Source organism: Melanerpes formicivorus, unplaced genomic scaffold (genome assembly GCF_026170545.1).
Source record: "Melanerpes formicivorus ecotype bairdi unplaced genomic scaffold, bMelFor1.0.p_v2 SCAF_19, whole genome shotgun sequence".
Taxonomy (NCBI): domain Eukaryota; kingdom Metazoa; phylum Chordata; class Aves; order Piciformes; family Picidae; genus Melanerpes; species Melanerpes formicivorus.
In genome coordinates this window covers 13,259,043-13,282,971 of record NW_027142371.1, presented here as the reverse complement: position 1 = coordinate 13,282,971, position 23,929 = coordinate 13,259,043, and the positions used below count along the sequence as shown (strand labels likewise).

General features: G+C 57.1%; 1 protein-coding gene across 3 annotated transcripts; it reads left to right on the top strand.

Moving 5' to 3' along the window:
- Positions 1–824: 824 nt before the first annotated feature.
- On the top strand, positions 825–22,113 carry MYBL2 (MYB proto-oncogene like 2). Of its 3 annotated transcripts, none has more exons than XM_068150112.1 (15): positions 825–960; positions 3,272–3,343; positions 5,554–5,647; positions 7,270–7,341; positions 7,679–7,771; positions 10,169–10,389; positions 10,897–11,047; positions 11,538–11,795; positions 13,126–13,512; positions 15,084–15,223; positions 16,600–16,699; positions 17,251–17,364; positions 19,526–19,642; positions 19,859–20,005; positions 21,372–22,113. In XM_068150112.1, the coding sequence occupies exons 4-15, from the start codon at positions 7,285–7,287 to the stop codon at positions 21,498–21,500; spliced, it is 1,914 nt and encodes a 637-aa protein (XP_068006213.1). In that variant the 5' UTR covers positions 825–960; positions 3,272–3,343; positions 5,554–5,647; positions 7,270–7,284; the 3' UTR covers positions 21,501–22,113. The 3 variants fall into 3 exon arrangements, with proteins under 3 accessions (XP_068006213.1, XP_068006214.1, XP_068006212.1); XM_068150113.1 differs by lacking the exon at positions 825–960 and adding an exon at positions 1,847–1,899; XM_068150111.1 differs by lacking the exons at positions 825–960; positions 3,272–3,343 and adding an exon at positions 4,829–4,877.
- The last annotated feature ends 1,816 nt before the right edge of the window (positions 22,114–23,929 follow it).

Here is a 23,929-nt window from a genome sequence, read left to right as displayed (position 1 = left end):
GGTCTGCAGTGTGACATACATGTGGAGGCACTAGCTTGCCTCTGCCTTTCCAAGCTGTCCCTGTGGCCCTCTGGAAGGACTGTAACTATTGTTTTGCAAACAGAAGTGCTTGCTTTGGTCATGTGAATGTGATGCACGTGGGGTTGGTGGCTGGTGACAGAATTTTGGAGGAGTACAAAGAGGTGAAAGGCTCTCAAGAAGTGAGGCTAGGCCACTGGGAGGTTAGGCACACTGCTCAGCCAGGGGGTTTGTATAGTAATTAAATCGTTGTAGTTCACAGAAGTTGGTTCCAATCAGCTCTTGATGCTTGCCCTTCATTGTCCCTGTCCTCTCATGGAATGGGATTTCTTTCATCTATCCCTGCAAGAAGAGGTGGAAGAGTAGAAAGGTTCTCCAGCAAGCTCTAAGTGGCCTGGGAAACGGTTTAAACAAGTAAATTTCCGGGTCTTTTGTGTCCCCTGTATGCACCGATAGGAAAAAAAAATGAGAGGGAGCAGGTGTGTGAAGGTGGGAAGCCCTGAGAGGAGAGCAGAGCCATCTGCAGCAGGGTGGAGGCTTCGGGGTGGGCTCGGTTCTCTCCCTCGGCCTGGAGCTGCAGGGTCGGCTGACACTCGCGGTGGTGAATTCCTGCCGTTGGGACGAGCAGAGAAGTCCTGGACCCAGCTGCCGGCGGCGGGGCAGCGCGGAGGGCCCTGGAGCCGCTTTCCCCAGCGCTGCCGCCGCCCGCGCCGGCCCCGCCGCTCTCGGGCTGTTTTTCTCCCAGTGTGCCAGAAGAGGGATCCCCAGCCCCGGCCGCCGCCGCCGCCTCCCTGCCCGCGCTCCCCGTGGGCAGCGGCGGGCCGCAGCAGCCGGCCGGCCCCGGCAGCCCGGCCAGCTCCGCCGCCATGGCCGGGCTGCGGGAGCCGGGGCGGCGCTGCGGCACCCCATCGTCACCGAGACCGCCGCGGGCGCCTCTGCCAGGTAACGGGGGCGGGCGGGGCGGCCGCGGGCCGCGCAGCTGGGAGCGGGGCTGGCCGGCAGCGGAGGCAGCGGCAGCGGCGGGGCCGGTGCCTGCCGCCGTGCTCGGTGCTCCTCGCGCAGGGACCGGCGGCGCCCGGCCCGGCCCGGCCAGGCCATCTTGCGGCGGCGGCCGGGTGGGTGGAGGCGGCCGGGCCGCGGAGCTACGGGGCGGCCCCGGAGAGGCCGTGGGGCGGCGTGGGGCCGCAACCGGCGGCTGGGCCCGTTCGGGGTCCCGGCCGGAGCCGCGGGCCGGGCCGGCAAGCAGAGAGCAGGCAGAGAGTGAAATCCAAACCTTTATTGCATCAATACACCAGACAGCGAGGGGGGAGGTGCGAAGGGGCGGGTGGCAGCAGAGCTGCAGCTGAGCCGCGGCCGGCTTTTGGGGGCTGCCATCAACAGCCTCCTGCATCCTGCAGCTGGCCGTGTCTGGCACCCCGGGGGGAGACGCTGAACCTGTCACCCCGTGTGAGCGGCCACTGGCTCAGGGCAGGGCAGGGCAGGAGGGCTTCACCTTCTGTGCCGCAGCGTGGATGGGTGGCAGCTCCTCTGTGGCACAGAAGGTCCCCAGGATGGCACCTCGCAGCCTCCCCGTGCCCCAGGGCAGCAGCAGCAGCATCACAGAGCCTGATGCAGAAACAGGGATGGGGTCAGGATCACTCAAGCTGGGTCCCGAGGGTGGCAGACCTGTGGAGCAGCATAGGATGCTTTTTGAAAGCTCCAGGCCAAGCCAAAGGAATTACCACAGATGTCTCCAGGGGCGATGGGTCCAGTTTGGAGCATCCCAGTAGCTTCATCTCCTCGGTGCTCACATCAAGAGACAGGCTGGTATCCAGGGGATCTTTTATTGCCGAGATCTCCCATCTGGGCGCTGGTGTCTTCCCCAGGGCTGAGAAGTCACAGGTGAGCTCAGTGCTCTTGGCGAGCAGGCTGTCCTGCGGTTTGGGCTGCTTTTCTTTCCTGCACGGCGTTGAGGTGTTCTGCAAGGCGATATCCATCAGGGAGCCAGCTCTGCTGGAGTGCTCACAAGGCCAACTAGAGAGGTTAAAGGTGGCCTGGCTGAGGTCAGAGATGCCCTGGGTGAGGCTGTGCAGGTCAGTCTTCACACAGCTGCTCAGAGACTCTGGCTGCTGGACAATGCACAGGGAACTGCCTTTTGTTGCACTGTCCAAGTCCATGAGAACCTCCCAGGCGTCTGGTTTGGAAGCACTGCTAAAATCCATGTAATAACTTCGGACAGGAGAGGGATGGCTATGGCTGGAGGACACAGCCACAAACCCGTTTTCCAGGGCTTCTTTTACGGTCAGGATGCTGGTACCATGTCTCCTGGTGGACAGCATAGTGCAGAGTCCCACTGCTCTCAGGCTTATTGAGGATGTTCCTGTTAGAGCAAGCATGTTATTTGTTCATTAGTGTTTGTTGAGGAGTTGCAAACTTGGAGTAGCAGCACTGCTCTCTGCACAATCCTGTTTTGGCTGTGCTTGGGGGAGTGAGCAGCTGAGTAGGACCCAGGACAGGTAGGTGGCCACCCAGCCTGCCATCGGCTTTTAGAGCAATACAAAAGCACCATGGCCTACTTGTTGCTTAAAGATCATTGTGGAACCTCCCTAGAGTTGTATTTATTCAGCCTCAGCCCAGGTACCACTACTTACAGCTTTGTACGTGGTGTAGAGAGCCTTAGCAAACCTTTCCATCTGTTACTGGTACTATGGTGGAACTGCTTTTCCCCTTGTTCCTCAAGTCAGAGGATCGTTAGCCCCACTTAGAGTCTCTTGGAGAGGGAAGCACTGAAACCAGGCTCTGGTTAGGATGGGAGAAGGTGAAGAGAAGCTCTTCTTTTACATGGCAACCCTCACCTGTAGGCCTTTCCCATAGCTCACATAGGTTCCCCATGATGGCCCTGAGGGACAGGTCTTTTTGGTAGGTCTCATGCCATACATCCCTGTCTTCTGATTCATGACTAGAAGTCTCCTTTATGCTGGGAAGGAAGTTCTCACCACCAGTAGCCTCCAGCCAGCCTCAGAGGAAACCAGGCAGGTCAGAGGAAGCAGCTACCCTAGGCTGAAGCCATTTTTATACTGAACACTTTAAAAACAGATTAAAAAAAACCCCAACCAACCTCCTGAATTTGCTGCCAAGAGGAGCTGAGTGGTCACTGTAGAAGGAAAGTCTTTATGGGACTAAAGTACTCTTTCCTTAAAGATAAGTAAATTGGTATGTGGAGAAAAAAAAAGCATGCTAAGAGAACAGACTAAAGTGTATAACTTACCTTCAGCTTCCACAGAAACCTCCTTTGAGAGCCTGATCCTTTCTTGCCAGTGTCGCTTCTAGCGGTTTTATACTTCTGGTAAGTCGTTAATGAGTTAATTTCCTAATTAAGCTAGTTTGGGAGAGGGAGGTGGGGATTGTTTGCTCATTTGGAGCTCCCTGCTGAAGTCCTTCGAGGGCTTGGTGGAGTTTGTAGCCTGTAAGTGGGCAGCCCTGGGGGTGTCTGCAGGAGTTGTGGTCCTCTGTGGCAGGAGGATACGTAGAGCCTTTCTGCCTGGACACAACACTCTAGCAGGGTCCTCAACAAGATGATTTTGTAATATTTGCTCTGAAATGCTGGCCTGGAACATCTACAAGCACAGGTTTAATGTGGACAGTATAGATGGTGCTGCCTCTGCTCAGTCCTAGTGAGACCACGTTTGTAATACTGTGTTCAGTTCTGGGTTGTCCAAGAGAGGATTTGTGCTGCCAACAGTGTTGATGACACAGGGATGTTTTAGCTATTGCTGAGCAGGACTTACACAGAACCAAGGCCTTTTCAGCTCCTACTTTGAGCCAGCAATGTGTCCCCATGGCCAAGGCAAGCAGTCTTCTGGGATACATTAAGAAGAGTGTGACCAGCAAGGGAGGTTCTCCTCCTGCTCTACTCTGCCTTAGTGAAGCTACACCTGGAGTACTGCATCCAGTTCTGGGCTTCCCAGGTCAAGAGAGACAGGAAACTACTGGGAGAGTCCAGTAAAGGCTACAAGGATGCTGAGGGGACTGGAGCATCTCTGATGAGGAAAGGCTGAGAGCCCTGGGATTGTTTAGCCTGGAGAAGAGCAGCCTGAGAGGGGATCTGATCAATGTGCAGCGAGAGCTAAAGATGGGCAGGCAAGAGGATGAGGCCAGACTCTTTTCAGTGGTGCCTGGTGACAGGACAAGGGGCAGCAGACACACACTGCAGCCCAGGAAGTTCCATCTGCACAGAGAGTAGGGAGGGGCAGCGTGAAGCCGGCAGGAGCCCGAGGCGCAGAGCACCAGGTGCCGGCGTGTCAGTAGCTGTCACTGGTGTGGTGTCACAGTGCCGCTGCCTGGCCAGCTCCGCTCCTCTAGCACGGATCGGCCTCACCCTCTCTTGAGGGACTCTATAGTGCACCCCCGGGGCTGCAGAAGCCCCGTGGGGAAGGTGGTTTGTTACTTTTAATGGGTTTTTTTTGGCCCCTCTTGACGGGGCGCAGGGCAGGGCTGTGGCTACAGGAGCTCGCTGCCCATGGCTGAGCACAGCCGTGCTCTGAGGGGCTGCTCGGGGCACCCCGAAGCCACCTTTCTGGGTGCCGCAGAGGTAACCCGGGGAGGTGGGGATGGGGATGGTGTCGCCCCCCGGTCTCTAGCGGGGCTCGGTGGCGGGTGGCCGCCTAGGGGCGGTGCGAGCGGGCGCCCTCCCGCGCGCGCCTCTTTGTGCGGGCGGCGGCCCCGCGCATGCGCGGCCCGGCCCCGCGCAGGGGGGGCGCTGTTGGCGCGAGATAGGAAAAGTGGCGCCGCCGCCGCCGCCTCCCGGCCCTGCCGCCTCCCGCTCCCGGTGCTGGGCCCGGCCCCGGCCCCGGCCCCGCCATGGCGCGCCGCAGCCGCGGGTGAGTGCAGACCCTGAGGAGCCGTGCGGCGGCTCCGCGCCTTCCCGCCGCAGCGCGGCAGCGGCGGGGATCTCCCTCCCCGCTGCGCGGGCTCAGCCCGTTCCCGCTCTCCAGCCGGGCAGGCGAGTTGGCGGGCTGCAGGCAGCGCTGAGGGCTGCAGGCAGCGCTGCGGGCAGGGCCGCGCTCCCGCAGCCCCGGCAGCACCCTTCCCGGGCCGAGGCCCGCTCCAAAGCAGCATCTTGGCTCTAGCCGGGAGCTGGGCCAGGGCCTGGCTGTCTCTGCCTGGGAGCAGGGGGTGACAGGGCGGAGTGGGGGTCGGTGTGCAGGGAGCTGCTCTCCCAGCACTGGCTGCTCCTTACGTCCCTCTGTTCTTAATACAGCTGTCTGAGGGCCTGCCGAGCTGTGAGGAGGGGAAATGGAGGCAGTGTCCTCCCAGAGGACAGGAGGGGGCAGAAAGCAGGAGAAACTCTCCTTTCCCTGCTCTCGACAGCATAAAACCTGCCAGGATGCACCAGGAGCTAAAAGCTGAGGGACTCCTTGAAACCTGGGGGGGTCTGGGCAAATGTCTGTGAAGTATTCAGTCTCAGTGCTGGAAGGGAGTAGATCTGGAGCTCAGCTCTGCATGGTGGAGGTTGTTCCCTCTGCTGCATTTTAATCTGTACTTGCTGCTCTCCAGTGAGGAGCAGGATGAGCTGCACTGCCAGGACACTGACTCGGATGTGCCGGAGCAGCGGGACGGCAGGTGCAAAGTCAAGTGGACACAAGAAGAGGTGAGTAGGAGCCTGGCACTTGGGTGAGAGCAGATGCCTCTGACATGGCATGGCACCCAGGGCTCGGTGCTTCCACCCCAGTTCTTACCTCCTGGTCACAGCACCACCTCCTGCTGCCTTGCTCCTGGGGGAGGCCATATGTCTGTTTTCCTGGTGTCAGATAAGGTCTTTGTGAGGCTGGGAGATACGTGGGAGCTGGAAGTGTAGTCTGGTGAGCAAGAACTCCAACCATCTTGCCCTGAGTGAGGCATCTGCTGTCTGCAGAGCTCTTGTGAGCAAAGAGGAGTTCCAAGGGATGGCTGAGGCCTCCAGGAAGCTAAATTGCACCCTGGAAATGCCCTCCCTTTTCTCTAGCAAAAGCAGGGAGCATTGAGATGGCTTAGTCATCTTGGCTGAGAGCCTGAAACTAGTTGGGATATTCTCTTCCCTCCTGCCAGTCCCTCCATCATTTTTGTTCTGTGTGAGGACTACAAGATGTCCTGTCTGCCCTGGGGTCAGAACACCAAGTGAGGAGGTCTTTGTGCAGGGATCAGAGCAGGTAATGATTTCATGCCTTAGTTTTCCCAGCCACAGCACACAGGCATGAGACACCTGTAGTGGGCTTTCTGTGAGCTCTAAGTGTGGGCACAGCTTAGCTAGGGCAGGCTTCAGGAGAGAAGTGCTATGGAGTCCTGGAGCAGTGAAAGGCAGTAGACCACTGAGCTGCTGCTGATACACCTAAACCAGTCAGCTTTCTTGGGCAGACAAAAGAAACCAGTCAGCTTTCTTGGGCAGACAAAAGCAGTGGCTGAGCTGGGAGATGGACTGTCTGGTCAGGGGTGTAGTGGGCTCTACAAACAGGTAGCCTTGGCCAGAAGGTTTGAACCAGACTGGACTGGAACAGAGCTGAGCTCTTGTTTTGTATTTGCTGTATGAGCTTGCCCTAGTGCAGAGCCCAGAACCAAGCTGTTCCAATTGCTGTGTTCTGGTTTGGGCTCCTCACTGCCAGAAGGACATTAAGGTGCTGGAGCCAGGTCCACAGAAGGGCAGCAAAGCTGGTGAAGGCTCTGGGGAACAAGCTCTGTGAACATGGGCTGAGGGAACTGGAGTTGTTTAGCTGGGAGAGAAGGAAGTTGAAGGGAGACCTCACTCTGTAACTTCCTGACAAGAGGTTGGAACCAGGTAGCTGTTGGTCTTTTCTCCCAAGTATCAGGGTGGGAGAAAATGGCTTCAGGTTGCCCCAGGGGAGGTTCAAGTTGAACATGAGGAACAATGTATTCCCTGAGAGGCTTGTCAAGGCCTGGAACAGGCTGCCTGTGGCAGTGGTGGAGTCCCCATTCCTGGAGGGATTGAAGAGCTGTGCAGATGTGGTGCTAAGGGACGTGGTTTAGTGTGGCCTGGCTGTGCTGGGTTGATGGTTAGACTTGATGACCTAAATGACCTTTTCCAACCTAAACAGTTCTGTGGCTGTAATTGGGCTCCATGTACTGCAGCACTGCTAAAGGATGGTGTGAGCTCCCTTCTTCCCCTGAACACAGAATGCAAACCCCCTCTCCTTGACACGATACCCAGCTTGTTCCCCTGATGCTCTCAGTCCAGGGGTGCTCAGTGGGTGTGGAAGTGAATGTCTCTGTTCTTTGCAGGACGAGCAGCTGAAGATGTTAGTCAGACATTATGGGCAGAATGACTGGAAGTTCCTGGCCAGTCACTTTCCTGTAAGTGCCTCCTTGCCCAGCTGGGGATGGCAGGGTTTGCATGTTGCTCCTTGTGCTCCTTGCCCTGGTGGTCTGTGTCTGTGCAGCACCCTGCACAGTGGGAGGCTGTTCTGTGGCTGCACCTCCATCTGCTCCTTCAGGGCAGGGAGGCCTTCCTGCACAGGCACCCTCAAGGGCAAGTGTTGGAGCTGGGGTGGGAAATTGAGGTCCCTGAGGCTCTGCTAATCATAGCATGTATTCTCCATGTGCTTCTGCATGTTCTTGGGGGGCAGCTTGTGTGTGTGGGACTGCCTTTGGGGCCTCCACTCTAAGGTGTGGTTCTTCTCATGCCTCCTAGAACCGCAGCGATCAGCAGTGTCAGTACCGGTGGCTCAGGGTGCTGAATCCAGACTTGGTTAAGGGCCCATGGACCAAAGAGGAGGACCAAAAGGTAAGTCAGAGCTGAAAGGAGAGGATCTGAGTGCTGGACTGTGGCTCTCTGGAGGTGTCAGACCCTTGTGTCTCTTTCTAAGCTGTGGGTAATTCTTTCAAGTGGTGGATAACCCTGAGAGCAACTCTGACCTGTTCCAAGCAGCCTAACGTAGCTCTGGTCATGATGTGCTGGAGCAGCTCCATGCCTCTTCAGCTAAACACCTTCTCCTTTTCACACAGTGCTGCTGCAGTAGGCTGCCAAGGGAGAGAGCAGAGAAGGGAATCAATTCATCTGCCTGCTGGCAGACCTCCACCTGACCTGCCATGTTGGACTGAAGGGAAAAGAGAGCTGGCATTTCCTGTGCCACAGTAGACAGGCTGCAGTGGGTGTGTGATGTCTGGGTGACTGTGACTTTTATGAGCCTCTTTCTCTGCTGATTCTAGTGTGAGCTGAGAGAGGCCAGCTCAGCCTCACCATGCTGATGTGCTTCTGAGAAGCTGGAGTGAAGTCCAACTTGTACCAAGCTTTTTTGGCTGCAAAATGTTCTCCTTTGTCTTTGTAACACTTCTGCTGCCCCATTTCTTTCCATTTTGGTCCCATTACAGGCTGTAACAGAGCCTTTTGCTTCCTATCTTGGTGTTCTGTCAAGCATGTTCTCAGGAAGCTTCTCATGGTGTCCTTCCACCTTCCTACAGCAGAGTAGTTGCTGCCTGCTTTCCCTTTGCATGTCCTGACTCTGCCAGGCTGGGCTCCAGCTTTCCCCTCCTAACACTGCACATTGCTTTGCCCTGCAGACACTTCAGCATCTTAACCTGTGCCTCAGATTGGAGTCTTTGGTCTGTTTGTCTCTGCTTGCTGGTCAAGAGTCTGCAGCAGGGATGTGTTATGAGCCAAGAGCATTGTGAACATCACCTGCCTACCCACAACATTCAGCTGAGTGCAGCTGGCCAGGGTGGAAATGCTCTTGGAGAAGCCTTCAGCCTCCTCTGTTAAGGTTTTGGTGGGCTGAATGTTGCAGGCAGTGGACTGTTTCATCCTGACTGTTTCATCTTGCCATGGGCATGCCACAGGGGCTCAGAACAGATTCTGTGCCCAGAAGCATTTGCATTGAGCCTCAGGCAGGCATGACCAAGCCCTGGGTGAAGAGGAAATGACAAAGTGGGTGGCTCTTAAGTGGCTATTTTTGGTTTTATGCTTTGGAGATCATGATGTGCATCCTGGTGCTAGCAGGACATGGAGCTGCAGCTTTGCCCTCTCCTTGGTGTGGCACACTTAAAAGGAGGCTGTGCCCAGTGTGCAGATCAGTGCAGGGCTGATAGGGAATGTTATCATGCAGCCAGGCTCTGAATAGGGAGGGCAGAGGAGCACTGGGGCATGTCAGACTTGGCCCTTGCTGAGAAATGGGCATGTGTGCCTAAATCTGGGCCTCTCTGCCCCTGGTCCACCTGCCAGTCTCCACCTCATCTTCTGCTTTCGTAGCTGCCATGTGGCACAAAGTCTGCTTGGGAACAGCCTCCTTCAGACACGTGGCTGAATCATTGCTCCCAGGCTCTGGGTCACCTCATTGGCAGTGCTGGATCCCTCCTAAGGATCAACTTTCTGTGTCTGCTTTAACCTGGTTGCAGGAGAGGTGAAGAGCAAAGCCTTGAGGTAGAATAGAATAGAATTAACCAGGTTGGAAAAGACCTTTGAGGTAATTGAGTCCAACCTATCATCCAACACCATCTAATCAACTAAGCCATGGCACCAAGTGCCTTATTCAGTCTCTTCCTAAACACCTCCAGTGATGGTGACTCCACCACCTCCCTGGGCAGACATCCCAATGGCCAATCTCTCTTGCTGGGAAGAACTTCTTCCTAGCATTCAGCCTAAACCTCCCCTGGCACAGCTCGAGACTGTGTCCTCTTGTTCTGGTGCTGGGTGCCTGGGAGAAGAGACCAACTCCCACCTGGCTACAACCTCCCTTCAGGGAGTTGCAGAGAGCAATAAGGTCTCCCCTGAGCCTCCTCTTCTCCAGGCTAAGCAACCCCAGCTCCCTCAGCCTCTCCTCACAGGGCTGTGCTCCAGACCCCTCACCAAATTTGTTGCCCTTCTCTGGACACCTTCCAGCAGCTCAACATCTTTCCTAAACTGAGGAGAACTGGACACAGGACTCGAGGTGTGGCCTAACCAGTGCTGAGTCCAGGGGCAGAATGACCTCCCTGCTCCTGCTGGCCACACTGCTCCTGATGCAGGCCAGGATGCCGTTGGCCTTCTTGGCCACCTGGGCACACTGCTGGCTCATGTTCAGACCAGTACCCCCAGGTCCCTCTCTTCCAGGCCGCTCTCCAGCCACTCTGTCCCCAGCCTGTAGCACTGCATGACTGTTACTGACCTTCCCCTCCCTGCTTCCATGTCCTCGTTTCCCTCCCCCAGGTCATCGAGCTGGTGAAGAAGTACGGCACCAAGCAGTGGACGCTGATCGCCAAGCACCTGAAGGGGCGGCTGGGGAAGCAGTGCCGCGAGCGCTGGCACAACCACCTCAACCCCGAGGTCAAGAAGTCCTCCTGGACGGAGGAGGAGGACCGCATCATTTTCGAGGCCCACAAGGTGCTGGGCAATCGCTGGGCAGAGATTGCCAAGCTGCTGCCTGGCAGGTAGGGCCTCTGCTCGCTGCTGCCTTCCCAGATGGGGGAGCCGGGGGGGCGCAGGTGTGGGGCTCATGTGCGGGGTGGGGCTGAGGGCCTGCAGGAGCTGTGGGCTCTGCTTCCAGCCTGCTGCCAATGCTGGCTTAGGATAGAATAGAATAGAGCAGGTTGGAAGAGACCTTTAAGATCATCCTGTCCAACCTACCATCCAACACCACCTAATCAACTAAACCATGCTACCAAGCACCCTGTCAAGTCTCCTCCTGAGCACCTCCAGGGATGGTGACTCCACCACCTCCCCAGGCAGCTCATTCCAATGGGCAATCACTCTCTGTGTAAAACTTCCTCCTAACCTCCAGCCTAAACCTCCCCTGGCACAGCCTGAGACTGTGTCCTCTTGTTCTGGTGCTGTTTGCCTGGGAGAGGAGACCAACCTCTGCCTGTCTACAACCTCCCTTCAGGTAGTTGTAGAGAGCAATAAGGTCACCCCTGACCCCTGTTTTCTCTCTCCTGCAGGACTGACAATGCTGTGAAGAATCACTGGAACTCCACCATCAAGAGGAAGGTGGACACAGGAGGTTTCCTCAGTGAAACTAAAGAGTCCAAGGCACTGTACTTGCTGGTGGAGGTGGATGACAAAGAGAGCCAAAGTCAACCAGGCAGCCAGGTACTGCACCAGCACTTTTACAGCAGGCAGCTGTGCCAGCTGCCCTGCTCTGCTAACAGGCTTGTCTTGGAGACCCACAATGGCTTTTGGCTCTGTTGTGCTGTTGCTGGTGGGAGAGGGAGGCTGCTTCAGACAGTGTGGGGGGCATGGTGAAGAGATGATGTGTTCCTTGTTGCTGGATATACAGCAGTAGGGGAAGTGCACAGTTGGGTTTGTTCTTGCAGACAGTGTGTGGTTTGCCAAGGCAGGCCCTTGGACAGCAGGAAGTGCAGGATCAGTGCTCCCTGCTCAGCCCAGTCCTGTGCTGCTTGTGGTGCACAGACTCTTGCTCAGATGTTCTGTGGGATGGAGGGGGAATGGGGATGTGAAGCAAGCTGAATGAGAGAGCAGGGGGAGCTGAGCGTGCCTGGGGACTCCTGCTCCTTGTCACCAGGCTTGGCCCTTCCCTTGGTTTCTACTAATGGCTGGATTTTCTCTGTTGTGTGTGCAGAGAGTGCTGCCCAGCTGGCCAGTCAGTGCCTCTGAAATGAAGGAAGAGTGTGGCAGTGATGAGGAAGTGACAGGCGTTCAGGAGCTACCTGCCGAGCTGCCAGCTGCTGAACTGGCAGAGACCAGCCCTGAGGATGCAGTGCCTGAGGATGCCTCTTCCTCTGTCACCTCACCCTACAAGTGGGTGGTTGAAGCTGCCAGCTATTTGTACCCATCATCTGTGCCAGCCTTCACTGAAGCTCTGGACATGATTGAGTCTGTAAGTAACAACCCTTTGCTCTTCCAGGGAGGCTGATCCCCACCTTTTGCCCCTGAGTGCATTTAGTGTGGGCAACCTGAGGAGAGCTGGCTCTGTCATTGGCTTGTGGCTTCCCACCCTCTCTGCTCCAGGGCTGGATTAGGCCTTTCCAGCTCTGGGCTTGGAAATTCCCCTAGCTGGATGTCCTTGGGCATGAGTGGTATGGTAGAGACTGGAGGTGCTGGCAAATCTAATCTCAAGGCCTTTATCAGTCAGTGTTCTCAGCTCTCAGTCTCACAACAGTTCAGGCTCATGCTCACTGGCTTTCCTTTCCCTCCTGTTATGGGTTGGGATAGGACAGGAGTGACTGGGAACAGGGCCAGACCCCTCGTGCTGGAGTGCTAGCACCCTTTGCTTCCCGTGGAGGTAGTGGTGTGTTGGGGCCAGCCAAGCAGCGAGGGAGGCTGGCTGGAATCACCACAGCGCTCTGCTGCCCTGCAGGGAGATGTCACTGCAGGCACCACCCTGCCTGAGGAGCTGATGGTCTGATCAGCTGTGAAGGATCCTCCTTGCATGTGTATGGGAGGGCAGAGAGCCTGTGCCCAAGGCTTAATGGCCCATCGGTGGGTCCTTAGGGGCTGCTTGTGAGGTGCCTTGGGTGCTGGTGGGGCTGAGCTGTGAAGCAGCTGACCTCTGAACCGGTCTAAGTTGTTTTTAATCTGCTCTCAACGATGTGGCCACAGCAGAGCTGTGTGCCCAGCTGCAGTGATGTGGCTGGGTGGTGTGTTTGGTGACAGTCCCTTCATTCAACCCTCTGGCCAGCCCTATCCCCAGCTGCTTTGCTTTGCCCCTTCTGTGCGGGGGTGCAGCTGTTTGTGCAGCTGTGCTGTGAACTGAGCTGGGAAACCAGCTTTACAGAAAGAGGGAAGTGTGCCCTGTGCACAAGCAGCAGCTTTCAGCTGGGTCTCTTCCCCAGCCTGGTTCTCAGCTGTGCTGGCAGCAGAGGGGAGCAGGGCTCCTTGCAGAAGCTGGGCCAGTCTCACACATTCCCTGTAGTTCACCAGCTGGCTGCTTAGTTTTCCTTCCGGGGCTGCTGGCCTCAGGCTGCACCCAGGGAGGTTTAGGTTGGAGATGAGGAACAACTTCTTCCCCCAAAGGGCTGTCAGGCCCTGGCCCAGGCTGCCCAGGGCAGTGCTGGAGTTGCCATCCCTGGAGGGCTTCCAGGGCTGTGTGGATGTGATGCGGAGGGCCATGGGTTAGCGGTGAGCTGGCGGTGCTGCTCGGCCTGCTGGGTGATCTCAGAGGGCTCTTCCAACCCAAAGGGTTCTGTGATGGTTGCCCTTGTGTGCAGGACCCGGATGGGTGGTGTGACCTGACCCAGTTTGACCTGCCTGAGGAACCCTCTGCTGGCAGCAGCAGCAGCAGCAGCAGCCCGGTGAGGCAGAGCCCCAGCAAGCCAGCGCCGGCCCTGCCCAACGTCACCGAGTACCGCCTGGACGGCCACACCATCTCCGACCTGAGCAAGAGCAGCAAGGGGGAGCTCATCCCCATCTCTCCCCACGCCGAGGGCAGCTTTGGCACGCCCCCCTCCGTGCTGAAGAGGCAGAAGAAGAGGAAGATCTCCCTTTCCCCTGTCACAGAGAGTGCCACCAGCACCAGCCTCTCCTTCCTCGACTCCTGCAACAGCATGACGCCCAAGAGCACCCCCGTCAAGACACTGCCTTTCTCTCCATCTCAGGTACAGGGCAAGGCCAGAGCCCAGGCTGTGCTCTGCTGGGGCTCACCTCTGAGCTGGTAACCCTCTTAGTGCTCTATCTAGTTGCTTTCATGCCAGGGTTTCCCATCAGCTCTGCCAGCTTTGTGTTTCTCCTCCCTTGGCTGAGGCAGTGCCAGTGCACAGGGTGTGTCTGTGCTAAAGCAAGGGGCAGAGCGGGGTTCTGACAGCCTCCAGTGCTGCTCTTCTGTCTCTGGGAGCTCCTCTGGGAGCACTTGCAGTGCCAGGGAAGCCCAGTTGTCCTGGGTGATGGGCAGGGTGTGTGCCCTCTGCGAGGAAGTAGCAGCACTGTGTGCCTGCCTGCTGCAGGGTTGCTGCAGGGCATGGTCCTTCTGTCCCAGGGCATGGTCCTTCTGTCCCAGGGCATGGTCCTTCTGTCCCCAGGGCATTGCTGCCCCAGCTCTGGGTAGCAGAGTGCCAACAAGTGGCTTCCCCTGTTTGTTTCCAGTGAGGCCATGCAGACAGGGTCAGCAGCACACACCTGGTGCAGAGCCCTGAGCTGCTGTGCTTAGGAAAGTGTTCCTGGCTTTGCCTTTGTTGCAAAAGGAACTGAGAGTCTTTCAGCCCATGCCACCCTCCTGTGAGCACACACCTGTGGAGCTCTGTGTCTTGGAGCACTCTGCTGTTCACTCCCACTAGTGTCTTGTGCAGTGTGTGCTGCTTTCCCCAGCACAGCTCCCACAGCTGCTGTTGGTCAGACCACGACTACCTTGTGCCTTCCAGGCCTTTCTCTCCCCTGTTTCTGCAGCCCTGGGTGGCACAGGGGAGAGCACCACAGGACAGTGACAGCCATTTTCAGGTGGACCTCAAATGCAAGGTCAAAACAGCCCTGGGAAATCTGAGTGGGACCTGGAGTGAGTAGCTCTGCAGAGTGCAAGATGCTGGAAGGCCTGGAGTGAGGCTGGGAAAGCCAACAGCATGTCTTGCCTCTCAGTCTGAGCTTCAGCCATCACTGGCTGTTCCACACAGAACTTCTCTCTTCCAGTTGGTTCTTGGGTACAAGCTTTGTTCCATCTGGCAGTGAAGTTGGCCTGCAGTAAAATCCTGGCAGAGCTGAGGCAGTTGGCTGTCTCCTCACAGTTTATGCTGTGAAGGTAGCTCAGGGCAAAACCTGTTGCCTTGCAGACTGTTGTGTCGTGTGGGCATCCCTCACACTGGGCAGCCTGAGGTGGGCAAAGCCTTTTGGGAGGCTGGCTTTATCTCTTTCACCATTTGCTTGATCTTATCTGGACCAGTGCAAGGAGAGACTTCTTTCCCACCCTGTAGCTGCTTGTTGTCATATCAGCTCCTCCCTTGTGGGAGCTGAATAATCCTTGTGGGGATGAGGCAACTCCCAGCAAGCTTCCATGTGTCTCTCCATGTACAGGAGTGTCTGAGTCCATGAGGGTAGCCCTGCTTTGTACTGGGACAGATCCCTCTTGTGCCACTTGCTATGGGAGGATTGTCCCTGCTTCAGAGTTTCCCTGCTGTGTAGGAGCAAGCCATGACTTGGTGCTGAGACTGAGCCTCCTCTCTTTCTTTCCTGTGCTGTGCAGTTCTTAAACTTTTGGACCAAGCAGGATACACTGGAACTGGAGAACCCATCTCTGACCTCCACACCTGTGTGCAGCCAGAAGGTGATTGTCACCACCCCTCTGCACAGGGACAAGACCCCTCTGCTCCAGAAGAACTCAGCGTGAGTCCTTTCCTCCTCTTGCTCCCTCCCCTGGGCAGCAGCTCTGCTCCTGCTCCTGAGCCTTCTGAGAGGGGCAGGGCAGGCTGGGGCATGTCCTTCAAGCTGTGTTGTCAGCCACCAGAGACAGCTCCTGTGAGCTGCAGGGAGCAGCTGTGCCATCTGCCTGGGGTGCAGCCAAGTGAGCAGTGCTGTGCTCAGCTGCTGGGGGCACTCCTGCCTCCTGTGGCTGGGAAACGTTGGGGTGAGCCCTGTGCCAGCAGGGATTTGATGTCCTCAGATCATAGTATCACAGTATCAGTCAGGGTTGGAAGGGACCACAATGCTCAGCCAGTTCCAACCCCCCTGCCATGGGCAGGGACACCCCACACTAGATCAGGCTGGCCAGAGCCTCATCCAGCCTGGGCTTAAACACCTCCAGGGACAACCACCCCAACCACCTCCCTGGGCAACCCATTCCAGAGATCCATCCCTGTGGCTCTGCCCCCTCTGCTTTGCCTGACCTGAGAGGCAGTCCAAGGCCCTAGCAGGCAGGTGGGCAGGGCTGATCTGCACAGGCAGTGTTCTGCTGGCAGACTGAACCACAGAGCATGCTCAGGTTGGAAAGGGCCTTAAAGATCATCCAGTTCCAACCCCCTTGCCCTGGTCAGGGACACCTCCTGCTAGACCAGGTTGCTCAGGTTCCCATCCAGCCTGGCTTTGAGCACTTCCAGGCTTGGAGCCTCCCCAGCTTCTCTGGGCAGTCTGTTGCAGTGTCTCACCACCTTTGAGGTGAAGAATTCCTTCCTACTATCTAATTTAAATGCAGCCTCTTCCAGCTTGAGGCTTCCATTCCTCCTCCTGTCACTCCATGCCTTAGTGAAAAGTCCCTCTTCAGCAGCTCCCTTCAAATACTGGAAGGCTGCAGCAGTGCAGTGTCTGGGGGTGCTGGCTGTGCTAGCAAAACCACTCTGCTGTTAGCATGGTCCACAGCAGCTCTCCTGTCAAGGCACTTTGAGCTGCTTTGGCCTGCTCTAAGTGCATCTGCACCCAGGGCTTCTGCTGGTCTAGCTGTGACTGTCCCAAGCCTGTGCTGGGCCTGAGCAGATCCACCAGCAGCAGCACTGCAGAGCAGGCTTGCTGCATGCTGCCTGTGCCAGGCTGGTGCTGTGCAGGGGTGCTTGGCAGCTGGCCCATCTAAAGCTTTTTCCCTGCTCAGGGCTCCTCCCTGCCTGTTTGCCCTGCTTCAGCCCCAGGAATAATCCAGCCAAGAAGGAAGCTTCTGCTGCTGCCCCCTCTCTGTGCAGTGGCTCATGTAATGAGAGGGTTTAGGAGGCTGGGGGGTGGTTTGTGTGGGTGACAGCATGTCTGATCCCTCATCTGTCCCTCTCTGCTGCCAGGTTTGTCACACCAGATCAGAAGTATGTGGTGGACAACACCCCTCACACCCCCACACCTTTCAAAAATGCCCTGGAGAAATATGGCCCCATCAAGCCTCTGGTGAGTGCTGGGCAGGTCTGGGACTGGGGGGGGAAGCAAGGGGAGATGGGGGAGGTGGCAGCAGGGCTGTGAGCCAGCTGTTACCTGTGCTGTGACAAAACACTGCTTTGTAGTGGCAGGCTGAGCTGGGAGGGTTGGAGGGGCCCTTGCCATGGTGAACATCTCAGTAGCCACAAGGCCTTCAGCTCCTCTCTCAACCAGCTCAGAAGGCCCAGACCTTGCCCTTCAGGCAGGGGCAGTGTTTGGCTGCTGCTGGCCTTGAGGGAAACCAAGGAGCTGGCACCCCTGAGGCACTGGGCCTCTCAGGGTGAGTGTTGTGGGGATGGCAGTTGCCAGCACCCCAGGCCCCCTGCTCCCTTGGTTGCTCAGCTGAGGAGGCTGTGCCTCTGGGGATCCTGTGCCTCGGTCAGGCCAACAGAGCTCTCGTTCCCAGGGGGGAAGTGAAGAGGTTGGCTTTGTGCTTGGGCTCCCCTCACCCCTCCAGAGGAGCCCTGGTGAGTCTGGGCAGCATGGCAGTGGTGACTGTCTGGTGCTGCTCCTTTTGACTCCAGCCCCAGACTCCTCACCTGGAGGAAGACCTGACAGAGGTGCTGCGGAGCGAAGCTGGCATCGAGCTTATCATAGAGGACGATGTCAAGCCTGAGAAACAGAAGAGGAAACAAGGGGTGAGATGATTTTACACCTAGAGCCTGCTGCCTGAGGGGTGTTCTGCCCAGCTTTGTTCACCCTGATGTGGATACCAGAAAGTCTGTGGCCTGTGGCTGCTGCTTGAGGGGTGCCTGAGGCTAAGGCCTGCTGGGAGCGTGTCCAGCTGTGCCCTGGCTGGGATGAACTGGGAGCAGGGCAGGAGATGCCGTGTCCAGAACTAGAGCCATGGCAGTGTGGAGCATCTGTGGCAAGCTGGGCACCCAGAATGCTGTGGGAAAGCTTTGGTGGCTTCCCTCTCCTGCTGAAAGGAGCTTTGGCTTTGAGCTGCTGGCCAGTAACAAGTCATGTTCCACAGTGCTCAGCACTGGGAGCTGTTTGTGAGCCTCTTTATCAGTGACCAGGCTGAGGGGACTGAGGGCACCCTCAGAGAGTTTGCAGATGGCACCAAGGTGGGAGGGAGTGTTGATCTTCCTCAGGATGGGCAGGCTCTGCAGAGGGACCTGGACAGGCTGGATCAGTGACCCAAGGCCCAGAGAAGGGGCAGCAAAGCTGGTGAAGGGTCTGGAGAGCAGGGCTAGGGAGGAGCAACTGAGGGACCTGGGATTGTTTAGCCTGGAGTAAAGGAGGCTGAGGGGAGAGCCTGCCTCTCTACAACTTCCTGAAAGGAGACTGGAGCAAGGGCTGTGGTGTTCCCTCAGGTAGCAAGTGGTAGGACAAGGGGAAATGGCCTCAAGTTGCACCAGGGGAGGTTTAGGTTGGGTATTGGAAGACAATCCCATGAAAGGGTTCTCAAACACAGGCTGCCCAGGGAGGGGCTGGAAGGCAGAGATGTGCTGAGGGACATGGCTTAGCACCAGCCTTGGCACAGATAGAAGAGGGTTGGGCTGGATGATCTTTAAAGGCTTTTCCAACTGAAACCCTTCTGGGCTTCTGTGAAATCAGTGGCTCTGGGTGGCAGGAGGAGAGCCCTGGAAGCTGCACTGCCCTGGGGTGGGAAAGGCTGCAGCTTGTGGCCTTCCCATGGGGGCAGTGCAGCCCTGGGGTGATGTGTGCTGGCTGTGCACCCTGGGCTCTGAGGGTGGGAGGTCTCTGGGTGCTTTTTCGTGACCCCTGTTTGAATCTGGGCCCTTGGGCTGGGAGGTCTCTGGGTGCTTGCTGCTGACCCTTGTTTGAATCTGGGCCCTTGGGCTGGGAGGTCTCTGGGTGCTTGCTGGTGACCCCTGTTTGAATCTGGGCTCTTGGGCTGGGAGGTCTCTGAGTGCTTTTTGGTGACCCCTGTTTGAATCTGGGCCCTTGGGCTGGGAGGTCTCTGAGTGCTTTTTGGTGACCCCTGTTTGAATCTGGGCCCTTGGGCTGGGAGGTCTCTGGGTGCTTGCTGCTGACCCCTGTTTGAATCTGGGCCCTTGGGCTGGGAGGGCTCTGGGTGCTTGCTGCTGACCCCTGTTTGAATCTGGGCCCTTGGGCTGGGAGGTCTCTGGGTGCTTGCTGCTGACCCCTGTTTGAATCTGGGCCCTTGGGCTGGGAGGTCTCTGGGTGCTTGCTGCTGACCCCTGTTTGAATCTGGGCCCTTGGGCTGGGAGGTCTCTGGGTGCTTGCTGCTGACCCCTGTTTGAATCTGGGCCCTTGGGCTGGGAGGTCTCTGGGTTCTTGCTGCTGACCCCTGTTTGAATCTGGGCCCTTGGGCTGGGAGGTCTCTGGGTGCTTGCTGCTGACCCCTGTTTGAATCTGGGCCCTTGGGCTGGGAGGTCTCTGGGTGCTTGCTGCTGACCCCTGTTTGAATCTGGGCCCTTGGGCTGGGAGGTCTCTGGGTGCTTTTTGGTGACCCCTGTTTGAATCTGGGCTCTTGGGCTGGGAGGTCTCTGAGTGCTTTTTGGTGACCCCTGTTTGAATCTGGGCCCTTGGGGTGGGAGGTCTCTGAGTGCTTTTTGGTGACCCCTGTTTGAATCTGGGCCCTTGGGGTGGGAGGTCTCTGAGTGCTTTTTGGTGAGCCCTGTTTGAATCTGGGCCCTTGGGCTGGGAGGTCTCTGGGTGCTTGCTGCTGACCCCTGTTTGAATCTGGGCTCTGAGGGTGGGAGGTCTCTGGGTGCTTTTTGGTGACCCCTGTTTGAATCTGGGCCCTTGGGCTGGGAGGTCTCTGGGTGCTTTTTGGTGACCCCTGTTTGAACCCTGTCCCCACAGCTGCGCAGGAGTCCCATCAAGAAGGTCAGGAAGTCTCTGGCCCTGGACATTGTGGATGAAGACATGACACAGAATGTGCCTGCCCTGCCCAAGACTGTCTGCTTCAAAAGAACCCAGGTGAGGGCTCCCAGCACAGGTGGAAGCAGCTCCTGCTCCAGAGGGAGTCAGCACAGAGCCATGGTGGGAGTTTTGCCGCCTGCAGCTGCCTCTGAGCACACATGTGGGTGTGGGTGAAGGGCTGAGCTTGTTAGCTGGCCTTTTGGCCAGGCCAGGGATTTATTTGGGGGCACATTAACTTGCTGCTTACATTATTTTTTTCCTCCTTCTTTGCAGCCTGTGAATTTCCTGTCCAGGTCCCTGAGCCTCTCCTCCTCCAGCAGGAAGAATGACAGTGGCTTGCTCAACAGGGCCTTTGTGCAAGTGCAGCCAGAGAAGATGTCCTACAGGAAAATGCCAAGCCACTTCAGACCACCAGCACCAGTAAGCCCTTCAGTTCCCAGGCAGGAGGTCAGCTGGTAGTGCTGCCCTTGCCCCTCCTCAGCAGCAGGAGTGAGGAGAGGAGGCACTGTGCTCTCCTGTGGAGGCATCAGGGCTGTCTTAGCACCAAGGTTTGGAGATGCTGCTGAGCTGCAGCTTCCTCCTGCCTCTTTGCACTCCTGCCTTTCTGCAGGGGCTCAGAGCCCTGTGGCAGATCTCACCTGTGGCCTGCTTAGTGTGTTTGGCCCTGGATTTCCCCATGGGAGGCTGCTGCTTCTCCCACTCCATCAAGGAAGTGGGATGATTGATCCAGCAGTGAAGTCAACCTCCCTGTTTCCAGTGAGCTCTCCTTGGGCAGACAGCAGCAGGTTCTTCTGTCTTGTTTCTCTGGGCATGGCAAGTCTGCCAAGTGCTGTGTCAATGCTGACCCCAAAGTCTGCCAAGTGCTGTGCCAATGCTGACCCCAAAGGTGTTTTCCCCCCCTGTGATTTTTAGGGTGCCTCTGGGTGGTGGTGGTGAAGGCTGTGGGCAGCACAGGCTGGCTTTGCCCTGCAGCATACCTGAGCCCCTGGCAGTGCAGAGCTCAGCTGACATGTGCCCCCCTGGGCCTTGTGCTGAGGATGGAGCTCTTGCAGCTGCTCTGTTCCTCAGCTCCACACAGTTGTGTCTGGGTTGTGCTGGAGTCACAGCAGCTGCAGATGCCCTGTGGGACACAAACACTTCCTTGTGCTCTCAAATCTTCCCCACTCCCTGTGTGTGCAGGCAGAGAGCTCCTTGCCTTGTTAGCAGGGCTTGGAGAAGGAGACTGGGACCAGTCTGCAGGTGCTGCCTTGGGCCAAGCCATGGGAGCTCTCTGGTAGCTTGAGTGGGGATGGAGTTAGTGAGCTCCCTGGGGAGGGGGGAAGCTGCAGCTGGGGGCTGGGGGGCTCTCTGCAGGTGTGGGGGTGCCCTCCCATCCCAGGTGAGTGGTGCCTGGCTGAGCAGCCTTGGTTCAGTCTTCAGGACTGCAGGTTGCATCTCTCCCTGCATTAGAGCTGTCCTGTGAAAGCTCTTCCTCCTGACAAACACATGCTGCTCAGCCACAGAGTCCCTGCCCCTTCTTAGTATAAAACCTGCTTCAGCACTTCCATTTCTCCTCCTCTGGAGACATCCCAAGCCTGCCTGGACACTGCCATCCTGGGCACCCAGCCGTGGGTCACCCTGCTTTAGCACAGGGTGGGGAGGCTGACCTAGGTGATCTCCAGAGGTCCCTTCCAGCCCTCACTCTGCTGGGGTTCTGGGACTTATTTATGCTGCCTTTGAACAACAGGAGATGGATGTTGTGTTCATCCTCTGCCTTACCCACCTTGGCTTTCTCTCCCCTCTCCAGATGACCAGGGCTTGGAAAGCAGTAGCCTGTGGTGGAACCCAAGACCAACTCTTCATGCAGGAGAAAGCTCGACAGTTTCTGGGCATGCTGAAACAGAGTCACACATCAAGGACCTTGATCTTGTCATGAAGGATTGCTCTGCCCTTTTGTTTGTTCCCCCTTTTGGTTTGCTTTTGCCTTAATTTTATTTTATTGCTTTAAAGGTGGGCTTTTGGTTCCTGTTTTGTCAGGAGGGAAAGGGGGAACCACAGAAGCAATAACCTCTGCCAGGCTGTGGGGCTGTGAGGTGGAGTTTTCCCTTCTGCTCCCAGGGGAGATGGGTTTCATTGTGATAGCTGGGGCTAAGTGCTGGCTAGTGTGTGGAATGCAGGGCTGGGGCTCCTGATGGCCAGGCAGCCAAGGGAGGGCTGGGGAGCCAGCAGCAAGACCTGGCTGGGGTACAGCAGAAGCACTCAGCAGCCTGGAGCAGCCTGTGCCCCTCCCAGCCTGCCTGCCTGTCCTGCTGGACGCTCTGGTACCTCAGGAATGGCTTTTGTGAGGGTTCCTGCATGGCTTGTGGATGGAGTGGCTCCCTGCTCCTCCAGGGGGAGGGCAGGGGATGTGCTTTGGGCTGACCCCCGTTTGAAGCTGGCCCCTGGCTCCCTGTGGGCTGGGCTGTGCAGCAGGTGTCTCTCCTCAGGGCTGTGCCTCTCCCCCACCCCCCTAAATAAACTATGGTGCTAACATCACCCTCTCACCTGGACTCTGACTCTGCCCAGGGCCTGGGGGGAGGCAGTGCTGTGCTGGGGTGGCCTGATGCAGCAAAGCACTGGGTTCCAGGTGGGATCTTGGCTTTCCTTGCAAGCAAAGTTCCTGGAATAGAACAGAATAGAACAGACCAGGTTGGAAGAGACCTTCAGGATCCTGTTGGCTTCTCAGCATGGAGGGGGAGGGATGGTTCCCCCCCACCCTCTTCAGAGGTGTGGCTGCTTCATGGGAAGGTGCCTCAGGATGTTTGCCTTGGCATGGCTGGGGTCTCTGCAGAGGGCTGTGGGCTGGAGGAGAGCACCAAGAGTGTGTGATACAGCAGAGCCTTTTCTGTCCTTCCTTCCTTCCTGTGGAGGCCAAAGCTGCATCCATGCAGCTGTTCCAGTGTGGGAGCAGTAGAATAGTCTCCTGCTCTGACATAGCCAAGGATGAAATGTGGCTGCTGCAGCAGGGCTAGCTCTGCAATTGGGGACATGCTGGAAAGATGGAGGAGCAGCTCTCTGCTCAGGCTCTGCTGGCCTGGGCTGTTCCTGCCCTGGGTAGGTTGACAAAAGCAAGCCCAGGGCTGGCTTTGCTTCCTGGAGCCACCAGCAACAGGGAGCCACAGAATCACAGAGCTGTCAGGGTTGGAAGGGACCTCAAGGCTCAGCCAGTCCCAACCCCCTGCCATGGGCAGGGACACCTCACACTGCAGCAGGTTGCTCACAGCCACCTCCAGCCTGGCTGCAAAACACCTCCAGGGATGAGGCTTCCACCACCTCCCTGGGCAGCCTGTGCCAGGCTCTCACCACCCTCCTGGGGAAGAACTTCTTCCTAAGACCCAGTCTGAGTCCTGAGCAGGCAGGAGGATCAATGGGGGTGTGAGCCTGGCCCATGTGCTTGGGAGCTGCCCCTAAAGGAAAGGATTATTAGGCTGAGGAGCATTAACTGCTGCTCTGCTGCTGTAAATCCAGAGAGCCAGGCTGCCCTGCCTTGTGGAGTGCTTACTAAGGAAGATTGAGGGGCAGAAAATTACCAGGGGAAGTAAGCAAGGCCTAGCACAGGTAATGAGCAAAAATGCAATTAGCTTTTGATTGGGAATTGAAGCTCCTCTGGTGTAGCTCTAAGCAGCCCAGCTCAGCTCTCCCAGGGCTCAGGGGTAGGCACTGCTCTGCAAAGGGGGACACGAGGCCCCCACTTTGTTTTGCTGTGGATCTGGGGGCTCTGCCTTGTTTCCAGTAAAGCTCTCATCCAGATTGAACTTCACACTGGCTTTGGAGTGCCTGGACTAGAGCTGGAGACCCCAGGAGGGAGTTTTGCTGGGCAGTTCCTCCCTCTGTCCCTTGGCTGTGCTCAGGCTGTTGGCCCTCTGCAGCAGCAGCAGCTCTGGGGGTGTGCAGCCCTCATCCACAGAGAGCAACTCAGACATTTAATTCAGCTTTAAGCAAAGAGGAGGAGGAAAGGGTCCCAGGAGCCTCTGAATCACCCATGGCTCAGCTTGCTTGGGAGGCTGCAGAAACCCTGAGCTGCTGCTTTAGTTTCAACTCTTCAATTGCTTTTGGCATTCCACATTCCCCAGCAGAGCAGATGACCTCCTGCTTGGACCCAGACATGGATAAAGCACTGATTTTCATCAGGGGAAGAGCAGAGCTGGAGCTGCTGGGTGCTGGCCATGCCTTGACAGCAAGTGGGATGTCACTTCAGCTGGGAGAAGCCCTGAGGAATCAAAACCAGTGGAGTAAGGAGACAAAGAGAGGACAGCCTGGGTTCTCTCTTGCCAGCAGGGTGGTGCTGAGATTGCACAGCTCCAAGCCCAGCAGGGTGGGAGCTGC